The following is a 22,134-nucleotide window of genomic DNA, read 5'->3' on the forward strand; positions in this document are numbered from 1 at the left end:
ACATTTGGAGAAAAAAACAGACAGCAGAGACTGATTCAGTTATTTGTCATTCAGTGAAGGAGAATTGTTACCCGATCTGAAAGTTTCTGTCGGATTAGAGATGACTTTTGGTCTGTTATTTGCTCGGTCCGTCACTGAACGTTTGGAAACACGAAGAACACACGATTTTAAAACTGATGGGCTTGATTATCAAAAAGCCTTTTGTAATTTTTGAGATCTACAGGTTGGTTCAAAAATGGCGTCTCCACTGACGTCTCACAGAGCATGCGCCGTCGTTTCAAAATTTTATAAAAATATAAAATATTTTAATATAATATGCAAAAACAATTAAAACAAACAATACTCTTCTTAAACCCACACACTTGTTTTTAGTTCCATGATTTGTCAAAGTTTTATGTCTACAAAGATGGTGACATTCAAAATTCAGCGAAGCTTCGCAGGGCAATTGATAGAAAGAAATGATTCCAACAAACAAACACAATCAACTTGAAGGCCTTATTAAGTGTGATGAGATTGAATACGTAAACTGGATTTCGAATGCGTGACATCTGCATGCAGATCGAATGCCATAACCACTGCCTTAAACCTTGTTTGCTCATAATCTACACCAAATTCTAATTGCGACCGGCAACGTGCTTGACTTAATTCTCCCATTACCAATTTATCAATGACATTGCTGCTATCATTGAGCGTGGAGATAAACATGTTTGTGTTTACTCGTGTCAAGAGACCTATTTTCGTAAAGTTATTGCTTTTTTCATTAAAATAATCAGATCCTAATTTCTCTAGATTACACCTCCCATTATATATAATCACTTTTATCCTCCGCGAAGAGTCACATTTGCTTCCTCGGGCTTGTGTTGCACTTCTCCAATATTCATATCAACGAAACTTCGCTTGAAAAACTCCAATTGCTGCACTTTTCAGTCTTTTTCAAGAAAACCTCGTGCGCCCTTTGGCAGCGATATCATGGCGGCGCGCTATATTGGCCTATTTCTCATTTGCTCTCACTTATATTACCAAGGTATGATAATAATATTCGCGTAACAGATAATTTTCTTTTAAGAATAGCGACCGCTGTGGGTTGAAACCCGTATACTAATCAACGCTCAGGGTTTTTGAATAACTGAGGAGGAAATACCTCCTTTGCAATGATATATGAAATTAGACGTTATTGTTCAGTAAGGATGATAGACTGAACAGAGAACTTGTCTAGGTACTCCGTAGGACGTTAAAGAAACCCCCATTTTATTCCAAAGAGAAGTACACGGAATTCCCATCTATCCTTGCCGGAGTGGTAAAGGGATTGCGCGGATACATGTATAGTTACTTTATGATATCGAGGAAAAAAACAGCGAAAACAACGAATGCTAGCTAAGCAAGACTTGAATATTTTGATACATAACCTTGTTTTACTCTTTGAAGGCAATAGTTTACTGAAAAATAACAAGGCAGGTATTTGTGACGGAAGCCAAAAGCCGTACTTTGCTACTAGGTTACCGTTGATTCACACTCCCTTCTCGTCGGATCAATTTGGAATTAATTAAAGTAGAGAATTGATTTGTTCAACACAAAATTAAAGAGATGATCTTTACATAAACCTTTTGTTTCCTCGGCAAAAGACTTAACAAGTGTAATTTATTACTGAGTTAGTGATTGAGTGACAAGGACACGCGCTTAAATTAAATTTGTACGGACCGATCTACCTTCTTTTTGCTAATTAAATTGAATGCTATAGAAGATTTCTCCAAACTTAGCTATTTCGTTAAGTTTAGATAACATTGAGTTGTCCTGCCATACTGCTAGGAATGAGATATCACATGGGAACGTATTGAAACCCATATTTTACCACGAAAAACTTTGATTAATAAAATTGAAATGCGATGGTGTGAAATAATCAAGAAGAACTTTGCGGCCAGCTTTATTAATCAAAGGATAAAATTCAATTTTTTACCTTCAAAAATGAGATCTAGACAAAGAAGCCATTATAAATTTTTATCAATAAAGCCATTAGTTTGTCTTCAACTCTTCTACTGCCAATCTTCTGCTAAGGAGAAATTTAAAAAAACAATTTCCGTCTATTTCAAATTACACGTCGACCAAATAATGACAACGTTTTGATTTGCGCATACACATTTTAAAATATTAGAATATCATATCGAAAAACATTTCCTGCAAAGTTTATGAGAACCTACTGCAAATTCACAGAAAAAAGGAACCTGAAAACGGTCAATTTTTCCATCAAAATGTATGCCAGAAGAAGTACCATACATTTTTTGTAAAATTGGGAAATGTGAACCGTATACAAAGATGAATGAGTTTGCAACAGATTGGTAACAAAACCCTTGCAGGTTTACTCAATATGGTGTGACAAGTTGATTTTCAAGCGTTTTTCTGTTCTTTGTTTGAAAACATTTGATCTTGCAATTTTCGGTGAAATCCGAAGATATCAAGCGTTGGTTTTCAGTCCACATATTAAAACCTTATAGCGGATTTGCACAACAACTTGATGAAATTCAAAGCCTTACGTGGAAAGTCACTAGGTAATGTTCGGTGGAATGAGTTATTGAACTTCCTGATTTAATATGAAGAGAACTTCTGTGGGCAGTGTCATCTCCAAGTCGTTAATGGCATGTCCACAATTTGCTTGGTTTGAAAAAAAAACCAAGAATAGATTGCATGATGAGATACGCAAGGCTTTCAGTCTTTAATCACCAGCAATAATCATTCTTCGCAACAAGAAACTGAATCTCCTCAATGAAGATATGACTGATAATGACCCTTGTCTCGGGTATTACTTCCACACGAAACTAATTTATGATGCGTAACCACGGAAACTATATACATAAAGTTGACGAAACGATTGAAATTATTCGAAATGATGTATTTGTTGAAAAAACGAGAATACCAAACAGACAAAATTAAGGTTCTTACTGAATTGCCAGCTACTTTTTAGATGAATAACTTCTAGCGAAGTATACATTAGCAGGCCGGAAACACATTCGACTCTTCGCGCAGAAAATTTTTGAGTATTTACAAAATTTATTTGCGCAGCTATTACAAATGACTGCTATTTGGAAATGAGTAATCCTGAGTCATCATGTTTCAGTCAAATATTTACTTAATGGAAGAAAAAAATCGCATTTGATATGAAAAGATTGGAAAATGATAAACTGCGAAATTTACTTGGCAGTGTTGCGGGAGACTAGATTTGAATATCTACTTCGAATCAGGAGGAAGCACAGGCGCCCCAAGCTCAGTGTGAGGGTAAGCCCGGCATGGTCGATAGAAATATGAGGATTTGTATGGGAATCCCGATAAAAGGCTTAAGAAGATAATTATATGAAAAAAAATTCAATTAAAAAGCGTAACCTTATTGCCATTGTGGGTCGCTTTCTTTCTCAGTGCGTGGCTATTTTCCAAATCCAACGTGATTTGAGCCAGTTTTCAATTTCTCGGTTGCCCACCGAAATAATAATTTTCAGAAAAATAAGGAGATGTTCAAAGAAACGATCGTTCTTGTTTCTTTTTTTTCAAACTGTAATTCAGTATTTTGTCGCTAATAATGTACCGGTACATGGCAAATTTCTCCAATGTCATTGGCTAAGAGATATGCCGTTTTTAAGTAACACAGTGCAGAAAAGTGTTAATTCCATAAAAAACCAAGCAAATTGATTGGTCAATGATTAAAGGAACTAACAGATAGCCAATCAAATGCGATCCTTGGATGGATACGTGATTTGTGACACGTGGTATGCAGAAGTTGCCTTTGCCCTACGAGTTCGTGGTTGAGAAAATGCTTATTTATTCCAAACTAGACTCGAAATCATGTGATTACCTACACTAATCCGATAGGTCTTTGAGAGTTTTAAAGGGGATATTTGTGTCTAAAAGGAATATTAACATCCGTGGAGATAGATTAATGTCTGAGCTATTTAGCACCCCAAATTTTTAACTAATCATTAAAACTCGTAATTGTAAAGGCGCTGTTTCTACAAACGTTCTCACATTACGAAAACAAGTTGTTTTACGGGTGTAACACTAAGCAACGTTTCATGCAACTTGTCTCGTTTCGATGATCACATGAGGTTAACGGAACATTTTCATTGGCTGGTGCCGCAAACCGTTGCGACACTGCGCAATGCTCAAATTCGTTGCAACTGTTGTGGAAAGTAGAACTCAATTCTACTTTCCGTAACGGTTTCTGCAATTGGTCTCGCAACGATTTTGGCATTTGCATTGTACGTTACATTGGGCAATGATTCTTGCCACGTGTCTCGCAATGGCGTTTCCAATACAAGTAGCACAAAAATTGCTCAGTGTAACAGCGCCTTAAAGGGAACCTCCACTGAAACAAGAAAATAAATTTAAGCCACAGAATATAATTTTTAAAAGAAAACGTTGTTCCTATCTTTTCCAATGAAAGCGTTTTTAATGGAAATTTAAAAAACGCTCGTTTTGGTTTTCAAATTTCCCGGGCGTCGCAGCAATTTTCCCTTTCGTAAACAAGAGATGCCATTTGGACGAGACTTAAAACAATTTTCACTGTTAGCAAAGCACCAAAATTTTTTGTGAAAAACCGCTTTTGAGCATAGAACGACCAACTGCGCCTATTTTATGTAAAATCTGGTGAAAAAGCAGGTAAAAGGCGATTTTTAGGTTTTTTTAAAATTAAGTTTGTCGTTTGCAAATGAGGAAAAAATTACTTAATCTAGGACTAGATTAGCAGCCTACGTCAATTAGAATTTAAAAAAAAAAACGAAAAAAAACCTTGGAAAAAACAATAGAAAAAAGTTTGAAAAAGTTGATCGAACGATGGCGAACTCGGTTCAATGGATTTAGAGCAAATGCGCTAAACCCAACACTACCGAAACAACGGATGTGTAAATGCAATTTCAAAGTATTTAAATGAAGCTAACCCTAACAATCTCTTGAAAGCTAGCCGAAGAAAAAGGCTTGGTTACTAAGAATGGCATCGACCGTTAAAAAAAAACATTTATTTTGCTCACAAATGACCAGCTCCCAACATTAGTGACCTCATAGCTCAATTGGTTAGAGCGTCGCACCGGTATCGCGAGGTCACGGTTTCAAATCCCGTTGAAATCCTGAATTTTTCAGGTTTCTCTAGAATCATGGCCTTACTTGATTTTATATCCGCAGTTCAATATGTGATTCATTTCACATCAGCATTTCGTTGGTTTAAAATTATTTATTAGTCGGAGTGGAGGTTCCCTCTAAGAAATGATTGACCCAATACTCCCTTTTGCAAGCTCCCTTCACGTACCTGACTTCAAGCACTCTCTGTCCACTGTCTGTTCAGTTCTGTTTGAACTCACAACTGAAAAGAAAATAGAGTAGAGTACCTTACTTTTTATTTCTTTTATATATCTCTCTTTTTGGAAAAGATGTCCAGAAATGCCCCTGATTAGTTGCAGGAAGATTTCAGTATACGTCACAAAGTGTCCCCTGTTGAAGCTCTTCTCCCCAAAGTCAACGTCACTCGTGTCTCGGAATACAGACAATTGACGTCACAAAATATCACCCGAATGCTGTTCCTTGAGTAAGGATAAACTGCTGCATTTTACCCTGACCTAAAAATAATGCTAATACGGCTTTGACATAAAGGGACACTTCGTGTTGGATGTCAAAATTGGGCGTGCATCTGATCAGGTTAAGGCCGTGGATTGGCACGATGAGTTAAAATTGCTGAGTGACGATGATGATGATAATGATGACTCAGAAAATAATAATAATAATAATGATAATAATAATAATAACGATAACTTGTGAAGAATTTAAATTTCGTGGCTGGTATGACGCGGCGTTTCGTCTCGGCCAAGAGACTCATCAGATACTTTTTGAATTCCAGCAAACTAGTTGAGCATCGCGCTCAAAGTCCCGTTCGCGAAGTCAAGATGTTAGCAGTCTGGCGTTCTATCACAGAAGGATTCCCAACCGCAAAGTTCACGAGTTGTATGCAATAAAAAATTGTCAAGTACTTGTGAAGAATTTAAATTTCGTGGCTGGTATGACGCGGCGTTTCGTCTCCTTCTGTGATAGAAGGCCAGATGCTAACATCTTGACTTCGCGAACGGGACTTTGAGCGCGATGCTCAACTAGTTTGCTGGAATTCGAAAAGTATCTGATGAGTCTCTTGGCCGAGACGAAACGCCGCGTCATACCAGCCACGAAATGTAAATTCTTCCCGAGTACTTGACAATTTTTTATTGCAAATAACGATAACGATAACGATAACAATAACAATAATAATAAAATAATAATAATAATAACAATAATAATAATAACAATAAAGTGATAACGACGTCAGGCCAAGTTGGTCAAGAAGTGTCGAGTTGATCCTAAACCCGATTTAAGTTAGCTTGCGAACGCAGACGTATTTCCGGCGGTCGTTTCTCTCCCCCGAAAAATAGCGTCTGCGAAACCGAGCTGCAAAACGATTTCTGTGACGTAAAATTCTTAGCCAATCAGAATTAGGCTCATAAATCTCCAGAACCAACACGCAGGGAACACGCAAAGTACTTGCGCGTTGTCCACGTAAACACAAGTCAGATCAATGGCGGGCAATATGGAGGATATTAGAAAAGATTGTGAGATTTTCGGTATCTAAAAGTTAAGTAGCCACCAGGAGGATGCGATCAAGTATGTTGCGCCCTAGAAGAAACGCGATGTTTTCGTCGATTTACCTACACGATTTGGTGTTGCTTGTGGTGTTTTGAACCGTGCGGTGCTCTTCTAGGAAAAATATTGTGATTGTGATTTATACATTACCAATTCTTTTCGGATTGCTTTACTAGAATATTCTACAGTAAGATGTCCTTTGATCTCCTTTTCTCTGACTCTGGCGGAGACAATCCCTTCAAGTTAGCGCCTTGAGTTTCCGCTTTAGGAAGCGGTGTTGATGTAAATATTTATAAATTAAGCTCTCACTGAAACTTCCAAAGGCTTCTTTGACGACGTTTTGTGGTCTCGGTGGTGCAAAGACAAGAGCTACGATCGGTGAAGGGCTAAGAATCCCCAAGGAAAACCGGCTTATGCATACTCCGGGGCTTAAACGGCGCTCGGGCCGATTTTACTGGTTACTTTCCTGTATAGTTTTACTACGTCGAAACATTCCATTCGAGCAAGCGTCACCAAAACTCAGACATTTCTTCGCCTCCAGTGCGCTACTTTAATCTTAAGCCAATCTCTTAACTCGAAGAGTAATTTCACCGTCAAACTGTCCCTTAAGTTAGTCCTCAAGCTCGTCCACTCTACGAACAGCTTTCTTGTATCGTAGCGGTCGATAATAGCATTTCGTGCGGCAGTTAGCCCACATAAGTATCAAAGAGGAGATGTCCAAAACACTCTTACTAAATACATTAATCTTCTCCTTTGCAACCAAACAACTTGTCCGTCAAAGAATGCTACATTCGCCACCGCAGGGAATCTTAATTCTTTGGCGTTTCATTCATAGCTGTTCGTTTCAGAGGTTCGCTTGTGACAACGATAACACGAATTGGGCGGAGATCACCAGACTCGCTTTTATTTCATGTAACGTGATTGGCCAAAAAAACAAAAGCAGTTACGTCACACAAGTCGTTTTGCACCTCGGTTTCGCAGACGCCATTTACAACCGCCGGAAATACGTCTGCGTTCGCAGGCTACAATAGATTGAAGTTGGCACTGATTGTCTCAATTCCCATCTAATCCTCAGTTGCTGTCAGTTGCTCAGGTTCTCATTTTTCTGCTGCTACACGGTAGCGGTCATAACTGCGATGACCATTTCAAGAATTAATTAGGGGCTCGTTGCAAAATAATTCCTTTGACTTCTAACTTTGTGTCATGAAAACCTATACAAGTATCTAAAAAGGCCTAAAAAGGTCAAAAAGTAATGATTTTGAGAAGTGTACTTCTTAAAGTGCTTATCGCATTTACAAACTTTCCGCTACAATAATTATCTGCACTTGTTCCGAAAATATTATGTTGTTTTAGAACCTTGGTCCCTGAAAACTCACTTTACAAGTGCTTTTAAAGATGGGAAAACTGGCCGCTCGTTAATTTATCCACGACCGAGTTAAAAAGGAGAATAGATTTAATCAAGCGGGTTGCCGTGTGACAAACTGCTTTATGTCGGTGCTATGAAAGAATTGTCTCAATGCTGAGCAGTTGGTTAAGTCAACCCCGTTCTGAACTGGTCGTGAATTTAGTTTCAGCTGACTTTCTTTCAAATTTGCGAGAGCCTCTACTGCAGCAACCCCAAGGGAGACAATTTGGAAAACAAAAATAAAACAAAACAGAGAGCTAATTAAGAACGATTACGACCTCGAGGAAGTATGCTATTTTATCCTTCTCGTTGTACTCCCTGTGCATTTAAAGCTGTTTGTTTCAGTTGAGTGAAGTGACATGCAAACCAAAAGTCATTACTTTGACCAATCATAACAAACGAAGACAATGAAACGAGCCAATCACAATTGACGTAAAGCTAATATGTGCAGACGGTGCTATGCGTGGGAAATTACTTTTGCTGTTGATTGGCTAAGAACGTGACGCGAGATTTCATTCCAGGCCAATCGTTTCGCGTTGAGCTGCAAAACCAAAAGAATCCCATATTAATTTCACTCAATAAAAAAACGCCCTAAGAAGACTTATAAAATTTCCCGTTGACTCTCAGCTGAATCCTGGCAGTGCAGCCACTGTGAAGTCCCATACAAAGCCAAAGGCTGTTATCACGATAATCCTGCCCGTGTGTTGAAGACGCAAATAATCAACGAAAGGGATCCTAAGAGCAACGTTTTCAACGGACATAGAATTGATTGGATGGATTGGAACAATTACATGGCGGCGTTTGCATGTAGGTGTGCCAAAGCTGTCAAGGAAAAAGGATGGAAAATATTTGGCCTTCAGTTCTACGGTATGTACTGTGTTGGATATGTAGTCGAATCTTTCCTCCTTCTCATATGCATGTAAGCGGACATTTTTCAAAACTATAGAAAGTTTCCTATTCACTAGTGTTGCTGAACATAAATCTCATAGGCGACCACCTCCCACGAACGACCTGGCCTCAAATGTTCGTGAATTGGACAGCGCTAATAGTTAATTGTGAAGTGGATACCTCAATTAGAGACACCGATTTGTCCAGTAGATTGCACTGTCCACTTTTCGAAAAACCTAGGCCAGTTTTCCTTTCGAGTTACCATGCTTTCGAAAGAAACTTGTACGGGATCGCAAGCACTTTTAAGGGTCGTGGTGTTGGCAGTAATACTGCATCCACAATGAGGACGAGGTTCGGCTCGAGTTCCTGCATGCACAGCAGATGATTAAATCAAAAGCTCACATTACGCAATCTTATCCGATCATTGCTAATTATTCTGAAATTATTTCAGGGGAATGTTGGAGCGATGCACCAGATTCATATGACGTAAGCACTTTCAAAACATCAAAGTCCTGCATCTCGGATGACTATAAGGACTGTGGTACTTTTGATAGACGATGCGTTGGAAAACAGTGGACAAACTTTGTGTTTGAATTAGGTGAGAAATGTCCTGATCCTTAGGTACTGTGGGGAGTGGTAGTACTCTGGTGGCTAAGCCCCTCCCACCTCTGCGACCCATGGTCAAGCCTGACCTCGGCCACGGGGTTGTATATAGGCTGAGCTCCAGTCGATGTCAATTAGCCGAAGCGGAAAATACCATACCTGTCTCTCTTGGGACTTACAATGGTCCCAAGAGAAAACAAAAACAATGCTGATTCAAAATTTGGGTGGACAACAAAGAGTAATATAGTATTTTCCGCTTCGGACAATCTGCCTACGAGGGATTTTCTCAGGGTACTCCGGTTTTCCTTCTTCGTCAAAATCGCCTCTCAGTCAGTTCCATCCGGCTGCGAGCGGATACCCTCGATAGGGATAACCTCTGGTATCTGAAACGAGTTTCAAGAATTTGGAGGGACTGTTTTATTCAAAGGGTTAACTCTACAACACAATTTCATTAACGGAAATGTTACGGTACCAAATGAAACAACAATAATTGCTTAGCAAGATGCATCCATTATAGTGTGTCGTAATATATTACCACGTCAACAAACGAGGCATCTAAAATCGTCCTATTGTGTCTCTTGAAACGCTTATATCTCAAAAACGAACTCAGTGAGGGTATGGTATGGTATACTTTATTTAAATCCAGAAGACACGCAATCCCCAACAACATTAAGCTGGTTTCCATGGAGGGCGTGTCTTTACAAAATGTAAGTAAATACATGTAAATATGTGTGTACTAAAAAAGTGACTACCAGATAACATATATGGATAAAACTACTTGAAGCTGCTTAAGAAGCTGAGACTAACAATACTACTTTCATTTACAAGCAAGAGTAAACCTAATAGAACGGAATTTAATTTATAATTATAGCCCTTTAAAACCCCTATGCTATACTACCTAAAAATGGAAGCCATTCGATATTGAGTCGCAATACTAAATGAATGTAGCACGGCATGACCCAATCACGTTTTGAGGTTGTTTTTAAATGAATTTAGTGAATCCGACAATTTAGCTCTGTTAGAAAGTTGGTTCCAAATCATAGAACCACTGTATTTAAAACTTTTTTTCTAAAAACTCCCTCTTCGGTTTAGGAAGTGTCAGATCACGATCAGTTGCACCATTTCGCAGGTGGTAGTTCGTCTGACTACTCCTTCTGACGAAAGAGTTCCTTGGGTTGGGTAAGGGGTCATCATTCAATATTTTGTACATCAAAGTTGATTTAGCACGGAGCCGTCTCTTATCCAGGGCATACTAGGATAGGGCCTCCATGAAGTCGGCAGAACGAATATCATAACTGGCACTAGTAAGTACTCTAGCAGAACGAGATTGAAATCTCTGAAGCTTGTCCTTTAATAATTTGAAGCAGTTGTCTCATAAAGGGAAATAATATTCAAAATAGGCTTGTACTAGGCTCTTATATACCTTCTCGAGTGAATTCGAAGGAACAAAGTGCCTAATACGTCTCATCGCTCCGATGCCCGCACTAGCCTTCTTACAGATCATGTCAATATGGTCTTCCCAAGTAAGCTTCTCATCAATCTGAACCCCTAGACATTTATGTGTGTCAGTTTGAGAAACAGGTGTGTTGTTTACCACAACGGAATGTTCGAAACTCTTATTACTGAGATTATAGTAGTAGTAGTGGCATCCTAGTCTCGAAGAGGCGATGTTTAGCATTGGGGATTTGGGCAGGATCTTGTATGACTGTGTAGTTCGATCCTGGAGTGGCAGTCTCTGTTGCAGGTGGCGCAGACGTGCCTTGTGGAAACACGCCCAGAGGCTGCGCCTTCTTTCCTCGCCGCTGTAGCCTGGACTCTAGCGTTCGCTTCCGCCTTTGAAACCCCCACTTTGACACTCTGCCGCCATGTATCTCGGTGATTGGCGATGTCCTCCCATGCACTGGTGTCGATTAGTGCAGATCGCAAGTCTCGCTTGATGACGTCCTTGTAGCGCAGCAGCGGTCGACCCACGGGACGGACGCCCTCCCGCAGTTCTCCAAAAAGGATATCTCTTGGCAGACGGACAGGCTCCATGCGATGTGCATGGCCGAGCCATCGAAGGCGTCGCTGAATGAGCAGTTGAGTCGCCGCTCTTGTCTGGCATAGGTCGTCCACGACTCGCTGCCATAAAGGAGAGTCGACAGAACACAAGCTTGGTAGACGCACAGCTTGGTCCTTTCGCTCAACAGGTCATTGCCCCACACTCGCTTGTTGAGTTTGGCCATGACAGCAGCTGCTTTGGCGATCCTGCAGCTGATCTCAGCATCAAGCGAAGTCGAGCTTGACACGGTGGAGCCCAAGTAGGTGAAGGTGTCCACAACCTCCAGCTCCGTGTTTTCGATGGTGATGACTGGGGGGGGGACTCAGCACCTTGCGCCAGCATGTTGGTCTTCCTGAGGCTAATCGTTAGCCCAAACGCCATGCAGGCGTAGGACAGCTTGTCTACCAGATGTTGGAGGCCCTCCTCGCTGTGGGATGTTAAAGCAGTGTCGTCGGCAAACAGCAGGTCCCGTATGAGCACCACGTAAGCTTTGGTTTTGGCACGGAGTCTGGCGATGTCGAAGAGTTTGCCGTCTGACCTCGTCCGGACATAAACACCTTCTGTACAATCTACAAAGGCAGATTGGAGCAGCATAGAGAAGAAAATCCCAAACAGGGTTGGAGCAAGGACACAGCCCTGCTTTACTCCAATGCTGACTGGGAAAGCATTGGAGGTGGCCCCATCGAAGCAGACCGTACTCTGCATGTCCTGGCGAAAGGAGGTGATGATCGCCAGGAGCTTTGGAGGGCCGCTAATATTCTGGAGGATCTTGAAGAGCCCACTTCTGCTCACCAAGTCAAAAGCTTTGGTGAGGTCCACGAAGGCGAGGAACAATGGCTGCTGCTGCTCTCGACACTTCTCCTGCAGCTGACGGAGGGAGAAGATCATGTCCACTGTGGACCTCCCGGCTGTAAACACACACTGTCAGTCGGAGCTTAGAACCGGTAAACTGCCTCGTCCCGTGTTGTGCCGGAGTCTTGCGACACCGCTGGAGTGCCCTCTCCAGTTAGCGCTAAGGCCTGGGCGGGAAGATAAGGAGACGCTGGACTGCCCGTAAGACAGTGTCCCCTCTCGGTGTAACTGGCTGGGTCCAAGAGAAAGGAAGAACCAATACAACTTGGGGATAGTTCAACCGCAGAAGCTGCCGGAAGGAAGAGCAGAGCACCTGCCATCTGGCTTAGGGGCCCCACTCCGGATTTGTCCTCGAGGTTTACTCCTGAAGCCTTCCTGAGATCAGGTATAGCCACAAGACAGCGGAGGTTTGAAATCAGGGTTTACCTTCCCCTAGACAGGCTAAGAGCCTCATCTACCCAGAGCAACTGGTTTTAAGGCGGCAGTGGCTTCGCCTTCGCCCCTTCTCCTGTCGGTGGTGCCAGTTCCGCCACGTGGAGGCCAGAAGTTTGACTTAACTGACAGAGGTTCTTAGAGTCGCACGCCATTGGGAGCATTTCGAGAGGTTGTGAGAGCCCAGCCTCACAACCCACTTCCCGGCTATAACAGCTTTACGGAACACTGAGATTATAAGAAGACCCAGTGAGAATGAATTTACACTTGCTGGATGCATTAAGAGTTTGTTTTCTATGAGCCAATTTCTGACACGTTCGAGGTCAGTATTCAATAGACCTTTTTACCGATACGGCGGCCATTTTGATTTCTATTGTTTCGAATAGCTATTATGGATGCCCAGGGAGCAAATACATATTAATTTGCCCCCTGAGCATCCCATAATGTCTTTCGAAACAATAGAAATCAAAATGGCCGCCGTATGAGTTCGCTGGCATCGTAGGAAGATGCTAAAATGTGAGTGTCATCTGCATACACGCAACGAGTGGTTGATCTCAAGCAGTCTAGTAGATGATTAACATCAGAAACCCATAAGGGTTGAAACTTGTAACGCGCGTTCACAGCTTCCGAATATTCAGTGCCAACTGATTGGTTGAATGTTTCAGTGATAAGTACCATATTTGGAAACCCCTTGCTTTTGTTTTTCCAAATATGGTACTTAGCAAATTGAATATTCAGAAGCTTGTTTCCCAGCACACAAGAGGCCGTTGCACGTTTCAACCCTTATGGGTTTCTGTTAACATATAATACGAAAAACAGGGGGCCGAGGTTGAGCCCTGGGGCACTCCATAGGTAATAATAGTACATCTGCATGATGACGCCATTTTACTACAAGTACCAGAATCCTTTAGGTAGTGCTTGTCTCATGCTAATCACCCCGCTGGGAATACAAAATTTAAATAAGAAAAGAAAAACAAACTGAATTCTGGTCGTTGTAGTCAAATGACGCTATCGTGAAAGTTGCCAATTTGACTGATAATACACAGCTGTTCTCTGTTTGTCTGGTACGACTGGAACTACTCCAACTCAGTTCCCATTATATTAAATTGTTTCTTCATTTTATATAACAGAGTATCATGATTTATTGAATCGAATGCCTTTTAAATATCTGAAAAGATCACGCCATTCAGTTTTTCATTGTCCATATTTTCAAGCCACTCACCACTCGGTGACCCCCACTTTTTATTGCTGGAAATTGATTAGCAGGCTAAGATAAAAGTCTCTGCAAAGTTAAAGAATCCTCCTAAGCGGATTCAGAGCCACCTTAATTTTTTTTAATTGTAAAGGTGGCTATCAATCCGCTCCAGATAATTTTTTTAAGTTTGCAAAAAGTTTTATCTTAGCCTTCTTATCACTTTCCAGCAATAAAAATTGGGGATCACCGACTTAATTTCTTACATATATGCGATCAAATAAAAACTATAAGGTGTTCTTACATGGCTGTTTGTTGCCATGGTGACTTGGTATGTCACATCAACGAATGCATCTTGTTAAGAAATTATTAGAGTTTCGTATGGAAACATAACATTGCCGTTACGTGAACTGAACAGTTGGGTAGAATCAATCCTTCCAAATAATACAGTACATTGGCAGTATTGTTTTCAGCCTCCTTAAATAAATGAATAAAGTTGCTATTATTACTGTGGACCGAAATAATTCTGAAAACGATTTTATTGAGTGCGCGTCAACAGTACAATCTTCTTGGTTATTTCGCCGATGTAAATTTCCGTTTCCTAAACGGTCGATGCCATTTCAAAGATAAATTTTTTTCTGTTATGTTTTTTTTAATAAAGAAAAAGAAAATGACCAAATTACATATCGAACCCAAAAGAAATAAAGAAAAACAAAGAAAAATAAATAAACAGAAATAATGAAAAAAAAAAGACTAACTTACGTATCGAACCCATGCTATTGGATTAGGAGCATACGTTTCTTACCACTACACTTTCGAGTTGCACAGCCGAAACATCAAAATAGTAAATAGTTGATTGAAATAGTAAAACAAACATTATCTTCAACGTAAAGCAAACTCTTAGCACCATAATCATTTTTTAGGCTTAATTTCTCAATCCCGGCGAAATTTTAGCTGATTCAGGTGAAAACTCTCCCAACCCTGGCTATTTAGCATGGAATCGATTACTAAAAATGGCATCGGCCGTTTACGAAACTGAAAGGGAAATAAGCTTCGCCGTCGAACCATTAGCTTTGGCTACAGTTCGATTCCAATTAGTTCCAATCCGATCTTCCCGAGCCCCTTATCGATAAACGCTATAATCCCTTTTCTAGAGCCTGATTGTGACCAGGGATTCGAGAGGATTGGTTGTTTCAGAGATAACAAGAAGGATCCCCGCCCATTGCCAGACTACATTATGACGGATAGGGAACCGAGGCTCAGGATCTACAGTGGACAATCCATTGACTGGCGGAATTGGGACACCTACTTGCCTGAGTTCGTATGTCGCTGCGCCAAAATTGCAAAGGAAAAAGGACACACTACATTTGGTGTCCAATTCTATGGTAAGTGAAAACACATAAGATCCATATTCATTCAACATATTGTGCCGTTTTTGATTTGCTCATATTGTTCACATAATTCTCAGTATCCGACAAACAATATAATTTATCCTATACAGGAGTCTACGACCAGAAGCGAACAACTCCCATATGAAGTATTTTTACAGACCGATCTATTTTTTAGACTGCCTTTTCCGCAAAAAATAAGCAAAGGTAGTTTTCGGTTCGGTGACGCTATGAAGTCAAGTTAGTTCCTTGTGAATGGTCATCGAGCTCCTGCGGGAGTCTTATCCGCGGGAAATTCAATCTAAAGATAAAGCGGTCTGTGAAAAAGCCGTGACAGGAATATAGGGCTGTTATTCGCTCCCAGTCATGGGCTCCTGTTCTATAATAGTGACGTCATATGTCCAAAAATAGAAGCAATGACCAAATAACGTTTCGTCACCCTACGTTATTTTAACTGTGGAATTTTGAAACAGCAAAGATCGAAACAGAACATGCGCAAACTTGTTTTGAGTGTGTAATAAAACAGAAGTGCCAACCGGTTGCCTCAGTTGGTTCAGCATGGGACTACCGTGGGGGAGGTCGTGAGTTTCAACTCCTGCCTCACCAGCACTAAGGGTCTTTAAATATCTGAGGAGAAAGTGCTGTCTTTGTAAACATATCGCAAATGATTAGACCTTCAAGTCTTCTCGGATAAATACTGTAAACCGTAGCCTAAATACTGCCTAGCGTTCATGCTTGTGCGGATGACACGCTGTTGTATTTAGCGTTTAAACCTGGCTGTGCCTCAAGTACCGACGATGCCATTGCTGCTATGGAACGGTGTGTAAATGAGATAAGAGCCTGGACGCTGTGCGACAAACTGATGATCAATGATGGCAAGACGGACTTTGTAATAATAGGCACCCGTCAGCAACTATCCAAGGTTCATAATGACTCGCTTGCAGTAGGTGACGCTTATGTGTCGCCTGTTCAGTCGGTCAAGAACTTAGGGACACGGATAGATAGTAACATGAGTCTTCAAGTTAATATCAATAACACGTGTAGAGCGGCCTATGACCACATTACAAATGTAAGACGAAAAAGAAAGTTTTTAAGAAACAGAACAAACCAGACGCTTGTTCATGCCCTAATAATTGGGCGCATTGACTATTGTAATAGTAATCTGTATGGGTTACCAGCTAAACAAATAGCAAATTTACAACAGCTCCAGAATTCCGAAGCAATAATTATTTTTAGGATTCCAAGGTTTTATCGTATTTCACCAATGTCTTCTGCTTAAGCTTCATTGGCTTCCAGTAGTATTTAGGATTCAATATAAGATTATTATAATGACTTTTAAAGCGATTCATGGACAAGCTCCAGTATATCTACAAGAACTCATTAGCCAAAAGGAAGAAAGGAGATACAATTTAACATCGTATGCATTGGGAATCATGCTTCAAACGCCAAAAATTTTAAAACTAAAAAGACATTGGGTGACCGCGCTTTTTTAGCTGCGGCACCTAAATTGTGGAATGGGTTACCATCACAAATACGAAATGAGCCCAATTTTACTAAGTTTAAAGGTTTACTAAAGACCCATTTTTTTAGATTAGCTTTTTATTAGGACTATATAGTATGTATATATTATATTTTTATGGATCTATTGTTTTTTTAATAATATTTTTAGTTATTTTGGATAACTCATTAATGTCGATAATTTAATTTCATGTAATGCGCATTTGATCATCATATATTACATGTATTTTGCGCAATATAAATATTAAATTATTATTATTATTAGCCCTGGTCTCAGAATCCTTGTTAATAAATTCTGTGGGACGTCAAAGATCCCACGCATTATTCGTCAGTAAGTGTGGGACACAGAGTTCCTGGTGTCGTGGTCTGACCTGAATGTGTCCCCAGTTAGCGCCATATGGCGCTAGACAAAATGCCTAGAAACGTACAGTAAAGATTGTGATTGATTGATAGATTGATTGAATAGTGGATTTGACTTTCACATGATACAAAGAATTGTAAAGTGCTTTGTGAGTTATCAGGCCCTTAGCCTCGTCGCACAACACCGTCTCCGATCTGCATAATTCTTCACACGGTAGTCTGTAATCTATCTCTAGAGACGAAGATTACGATAGCGAAATGTGCAATGTCTGGAGGAGGACCAAAAGGAGAAAAGTGGTCTATTGTTTTCATGCTTACAATAAGCTTAAAAAGTTTATTTGTGTCTTCGTATCCTAAATATCTAAAAGGCACTGTTTATACCTCGGAAGTCCGAGTAGTCATCAAGAGGAAGAAGCACATTTATCTTGCCTAAACCAAGAACAACAAGATACGGACTTAACTCTATGATTTTATGGCTTGCCGTCCTTATCTGCGAAGACTAGAGATTCTAAGCATTTGCGAAGGCAGCACTTTCTCCACAGTCAATATTTTTTGTGTTCGTCCGGTCGGAATTTGAACCCTCGGACGTCAAAGATCCCACGCATTATTCGTCAGTAAGTGTGGGACACAGAGTTCCTGGTGTCGTGGTCTGGCCTGAGTGTGTCCCACGGTTAGCGCCATATGGCGCTAGACAAAGTGCCTAGAAAAGTACAGTAAAGATTGTGATAGATTGATAGATTGATTGAGTAGTGGATTTGACTTTCACATGATATAAAGAATTGTAAAGTGCTTTGTGAGTTATCAGGCCCTTAGCCTCGTCGCACACCACCGTCTCCGATCTGCATAATTCTTCACACGGTAGACAAAGTTTGCAATCTATCTCTAGAGACAAAGATTACGATAGCGAAATGTGCAATGTCTGGAGGAGGACCAAAAGAAGAAAAGTGGTCTATTGTTTTCATGCTTACAATAAGCTTCAAAAGTTTAGTTGTGTCTTCGTATCCTAAAATATCTAAAAGGCACTGTTTACACCTCGGAAGTCCGAGTAATCATCAAGAGGAACAAGCACATTTATCTTGCCTAAACCAAGAACAACAAGATACGGACTTAACTCTATGATTTTATGGTTTGCCGTCCTTATCTGCGAAGACTAGAGATTCTAAGCATTTGCGAAGGCAGCACTTTCTCCACAGTCAATATTTTTTGTGTTCGTCCGGTCGGAATTTGAACCCTTGGACCTGCCGCACTCTAGTCCAATGCCAAACATGGCAGTGCAAACTTTAAAAAACGGATTCCTGCCTTTGATTTTTCGTTGAAAGTGGTTTCTCCAAAAAAATTGCACAATCTTTGCCAATCAGGTTAAGCCCCGTACAGAATAACTTTGCAAATTACCCGGCATGATTTCCTTGTGTCCCCAATTGGTACCCCAGCGTTAAGTAAAGTTGACACTTAAACAACTTCTTCATCATCATAATTTCCTTTGTAAGTGGCATCAGGAATGTTTGCTCGATTTGCGGCCATGGATATAGATATAAACCGACTGTCCACCCAAACGATCCCCGAGTCGTATCAGTGCCCCAAAAATTTTATGGAAAGCAGATTATGAGGATGCCAATTTACCAGCAAATCAGAGGAGATGTGCCAGTTCTTCGAAAAACGTGGCTATCCTGTCTCTGTGGTCAAAGCGGGCCATCATCGAGCCCAACAATTTGATCGACAGTCATCACTACAAACGTCACAAAAAGATAAGAATGACAGAATTCCATTCACCCTCACTTTCCATCCTCACAATCACGCAGTCAAAAGAATCATTCTTAGTAATTTTAAATTACTCCAAAATGATCCCGAGACTGGTAGAATCTTTTCGCAACCTCCACTTATTTCATTCAAACGCGACAAAAACGTAGGCAACTTTTTAGTTAGAAGCGCGCTCAAAACTAACGAGCAACCCGGCACTTTCAAATGCGCGCGCTCACGATGCAAAACTTGTCTTTTCATTGTTAACACTAGCAAGATATCGGGACCTAAGCGATCTGTTAAGATCACCGATCGTTTCACATGTACCTCCGCAAATGTCATTTATTGCATAAGTTGTACGTTATGCAATAAATTATACATTGGTGAGACAGGTAGACGACTAGGTGACCGATTCCGCGAACACCTTCGCGATGTTGAAAAGAATGACAAGGATGCATCTAAGCCAGTCGCTCGCCATTTTAATCTGCCTAACCACTGCAAAAAACACATGGCTATCTGCGGCCTTTCCCTACATCTAGGTACGACGGAAAGCCGCAAGAACCTGGAACAAAAATTCATCTTTCAAATCGGCACCCTTAATCCTCACGGTATTAACGAACGCTTTTCATTTAACTAATATATTCCTATTTTTCACGTTGCCATGTTACCACCAATAGCGTAGCTCCTACTCTACTATAAAAACTACACGTAACCCATAATCCCTCGATTCGCTCTGACCAAGGGCTAACGCTCGAAACGTCAGCTTTTAGAATCTCTGTACGGTGGCCAATTTACATTATCAACTCCGTTGATAAAACCAAATTTTTGTATACTACTTCCCCACCGACGCAGCACCACAGTTTCTTTAGAAACTACCCCTTCATACCTTTAACATCCACCGAAACCACCGAAGGCACCTTTCCATTTCCGGTGGAATTACAGGAAGTAAGTTGATTTTTTACTCGGAAATAAGTTTTAAAGATAAGAACAAACGAAATATGTAGAAGAGTGAAAGACTCGAACCCGTACACAAAAACGAAAGGAAATGTCTCGTAAGATTTCGAGTCATTGGATGTCATGTTATCCCAACTTCACAGTTTGAACTTTGAGACCGGGTCTGGACACCCTGCAAGCAGAGCCTTTCTTTTGCTTGCTCGATTTTGGCGTTCTCGAGAAAGACTCTGCATGAATCGAGTAAGATCTTTATTGAATATGCGCTGCATGTTGCCAGGATGCAGTCTCGAACCCAAGCCTAATATGCCAGATCTCGCCGCCATCTTGGTTTTTCATGGTACAGCGGGCTCAATTATAACCATCGGTTTTGTCACTAAATTGACGCTCGCACTGGAAAAACCGGTTTGACGAGAGAAACAAGATTGACTAGTCCAGAAGTTCGGGCTGCGGCGGCTTCAAAGAGTTGACGTGATTCGGGCAGAGCCTCCTTTTCTCCTCCTCAGTAAAGAAAAAGACAAAAGGAGGCTCTGCTCGCAGGGTGAGGTCTGGAATGGTCCGAGGCTGGAGTGCCCTTACTTCCATACAGATAACTTTCTTAATTGAACTAGTTTGATATAGGTTGATTTAGTATAAAAATGGTCACAATGAAGCCTCAACTCCAGCCTCGCTTTCATCCAAAGCCAGGTTACTGAGCCTACAACTGTGAGATATCGGTTCATTTTCAACCCTTGACTTAGAGTTGTCATAAATGAATAAGTCGCGGAGCATAAGTTTGAGTGTTAACCGTTAAGAAATAAGAGCTACTATACGTTCTCCTTTTTCTGGCGATATGGCCACGGCTGCGCTTTGGTGCAAGGCTTCCATCAAGGAGTCCGCTCGCAATATAGGACGTGAAAGCGTGATCTGCAAAACGTAAATATTCAACGGTACTGTAACAAGTTTGCGTTTGGTGCAACGGTTTAAATCTAAAATGTTCACTAACTTTGTACTGGAACCACTAGACATGAACGCTGTTTAAATCTAATAAAAGAGGACCAGAAGTTTGACATCACTCCCTCACGGCCTTCACGAAACATTGAATACTTCGTCAGTACACGTAATTTTTAGCAAAGGACGGCAGAACAATGAAGCTCCGGTTTAAAGACGACAAAGAGGTCGGTGAGCGAGAAGGCCCGAAAAGGACAGGTGTATCAGGCATAACAATGTCACCCACCGTAGCGTTGCTTTGAAGAAATGTGTTGAGTTTGCAATCTCATGCACACTTTGAGCTTTGAGTATTTTCCACAGTCTACACGCATCGCACACTGCACACTTTGCACGATTTTTCGCTGCCTCTTAACGAGAACGTCATTAAACAACATATTTAATGAATAAAAGCAACACATTTGCACGATTTGAGCGTGAGTTTTTTCATTCCGATCTTTGTCATCCGATGTATGACAACAAGGAATTTAAGAGATCGAACAGTGGTGAACTGTCCATGAATTAAATCGGTACAGGGAGCGTTGATAGTCAGTCCACATGATCTCAAATTTGGCCATTTCAGGGATGATGGAAAGAAAAACGCACGTGCGGAATGTGCACGCGCGGGGCGTGCACGTGAAGGGCGTGCAAAACTATTCTTTTTTGTCCTTTTTGCTTAATTAGTGTACCTTGTCGTTTAGAATTGAGTACATAGGATAGAAATTTAAAAATATCACAAAAATGACCCTGTGATCCCCGTGTCGTCAAAAATCGCGCTAAAATTACATCTCGTGCACTTAATGACGTTTCAATGCATTGCACCGCTCTTGATACAAAAAATCCCCACGACGGCTCGGATAACAAAACTCAACCGCATAGAGTGTTTTCATGTGAGGTCAAGGCGGCCATGTTGGTGTACCTAAACAATGGAACGGTAGCAATGTTGGTGTACCAAACTAATCCTCCAAGAATTGAGCTCTATTATCATGCATTATTGTTTAGGTGGAAAAACAAGGTTACTAATGACGAGAGTGAAAATACTTTACAGTCACAGAAGCCTTTACGCATAATGTTATGACAAACTCAATAATGCACTCATTTTGATTGGTTCTCACCGATGATCTATTAGAGGACGGACGCATAGCTGACGTCATCATCATCA

The 22,134-nt window shown here is 40.8% G+C and overlaps 1 protein-coding gene and 1 long non-coding RNA gene across 2 annotated transcripts in view; one reads left to right on the forward strand and one right to left on the reverse strand.

Moving 5' to 3' along the window:
* The first annotated feature begins 828 nt into the window (after positions 1-828).
* The window catches only part of LOC137985341 (uncharacterized), a 28,089-nt gene continuing 6,783 nt past the window's right edge, over positions 829-22,134 (forward strand). The window contains exons 1-4 of the mRNA XM_068832927.1: positions 829-1,024; positions 8,672-8,911; positions 9,384-9,530; positions 15,207-15,437. Coding sequence (XP_068689028.1) covers positions 970-1,024; positions 8,672-8,911; positions 9,384-9,530; positions 15,207-15,437 — 673 coding nt within the window. The 5' untranslated portion in view covers positions 829-969. The remainder of the gene's footprint in view (positions 1,025-8,671; positions 8,912-9,383; positions 9,531-15,206; positions 15,438-22,134) is intronic.
* Positions 19,617-22,134, reverse strand: part of LOC137985342 (uncharacterized) — a 9,040-nt gene continuing 6,522 nt past the window's right edge. The window contains exon 3 of the long non-coding RNA XR_011119286.1: positions 19,617-20,912. This is a non-coding gene — a long non-coding RNA (uncharacterized lncRNA). The remainder of the gene's footprint in view (positions 20,913-22,134) is intronic.

The sequence above is a fragment of the Montipora foliosa genome, chromosome 14 (genome assembly GCF_036669935.1).
Source record: "Montipora foliosa isolate CH-2021 chromosome 14, ASM3666993v2, whole genome shotgun sequence".
In the NCBI taxonomy this organism is placed as follows: Eukaryota; Metazoa; Cnidaria; class Anthozoa; order Scleractinia; family Acroporidae; genus Montipora; species Montipora foliosa.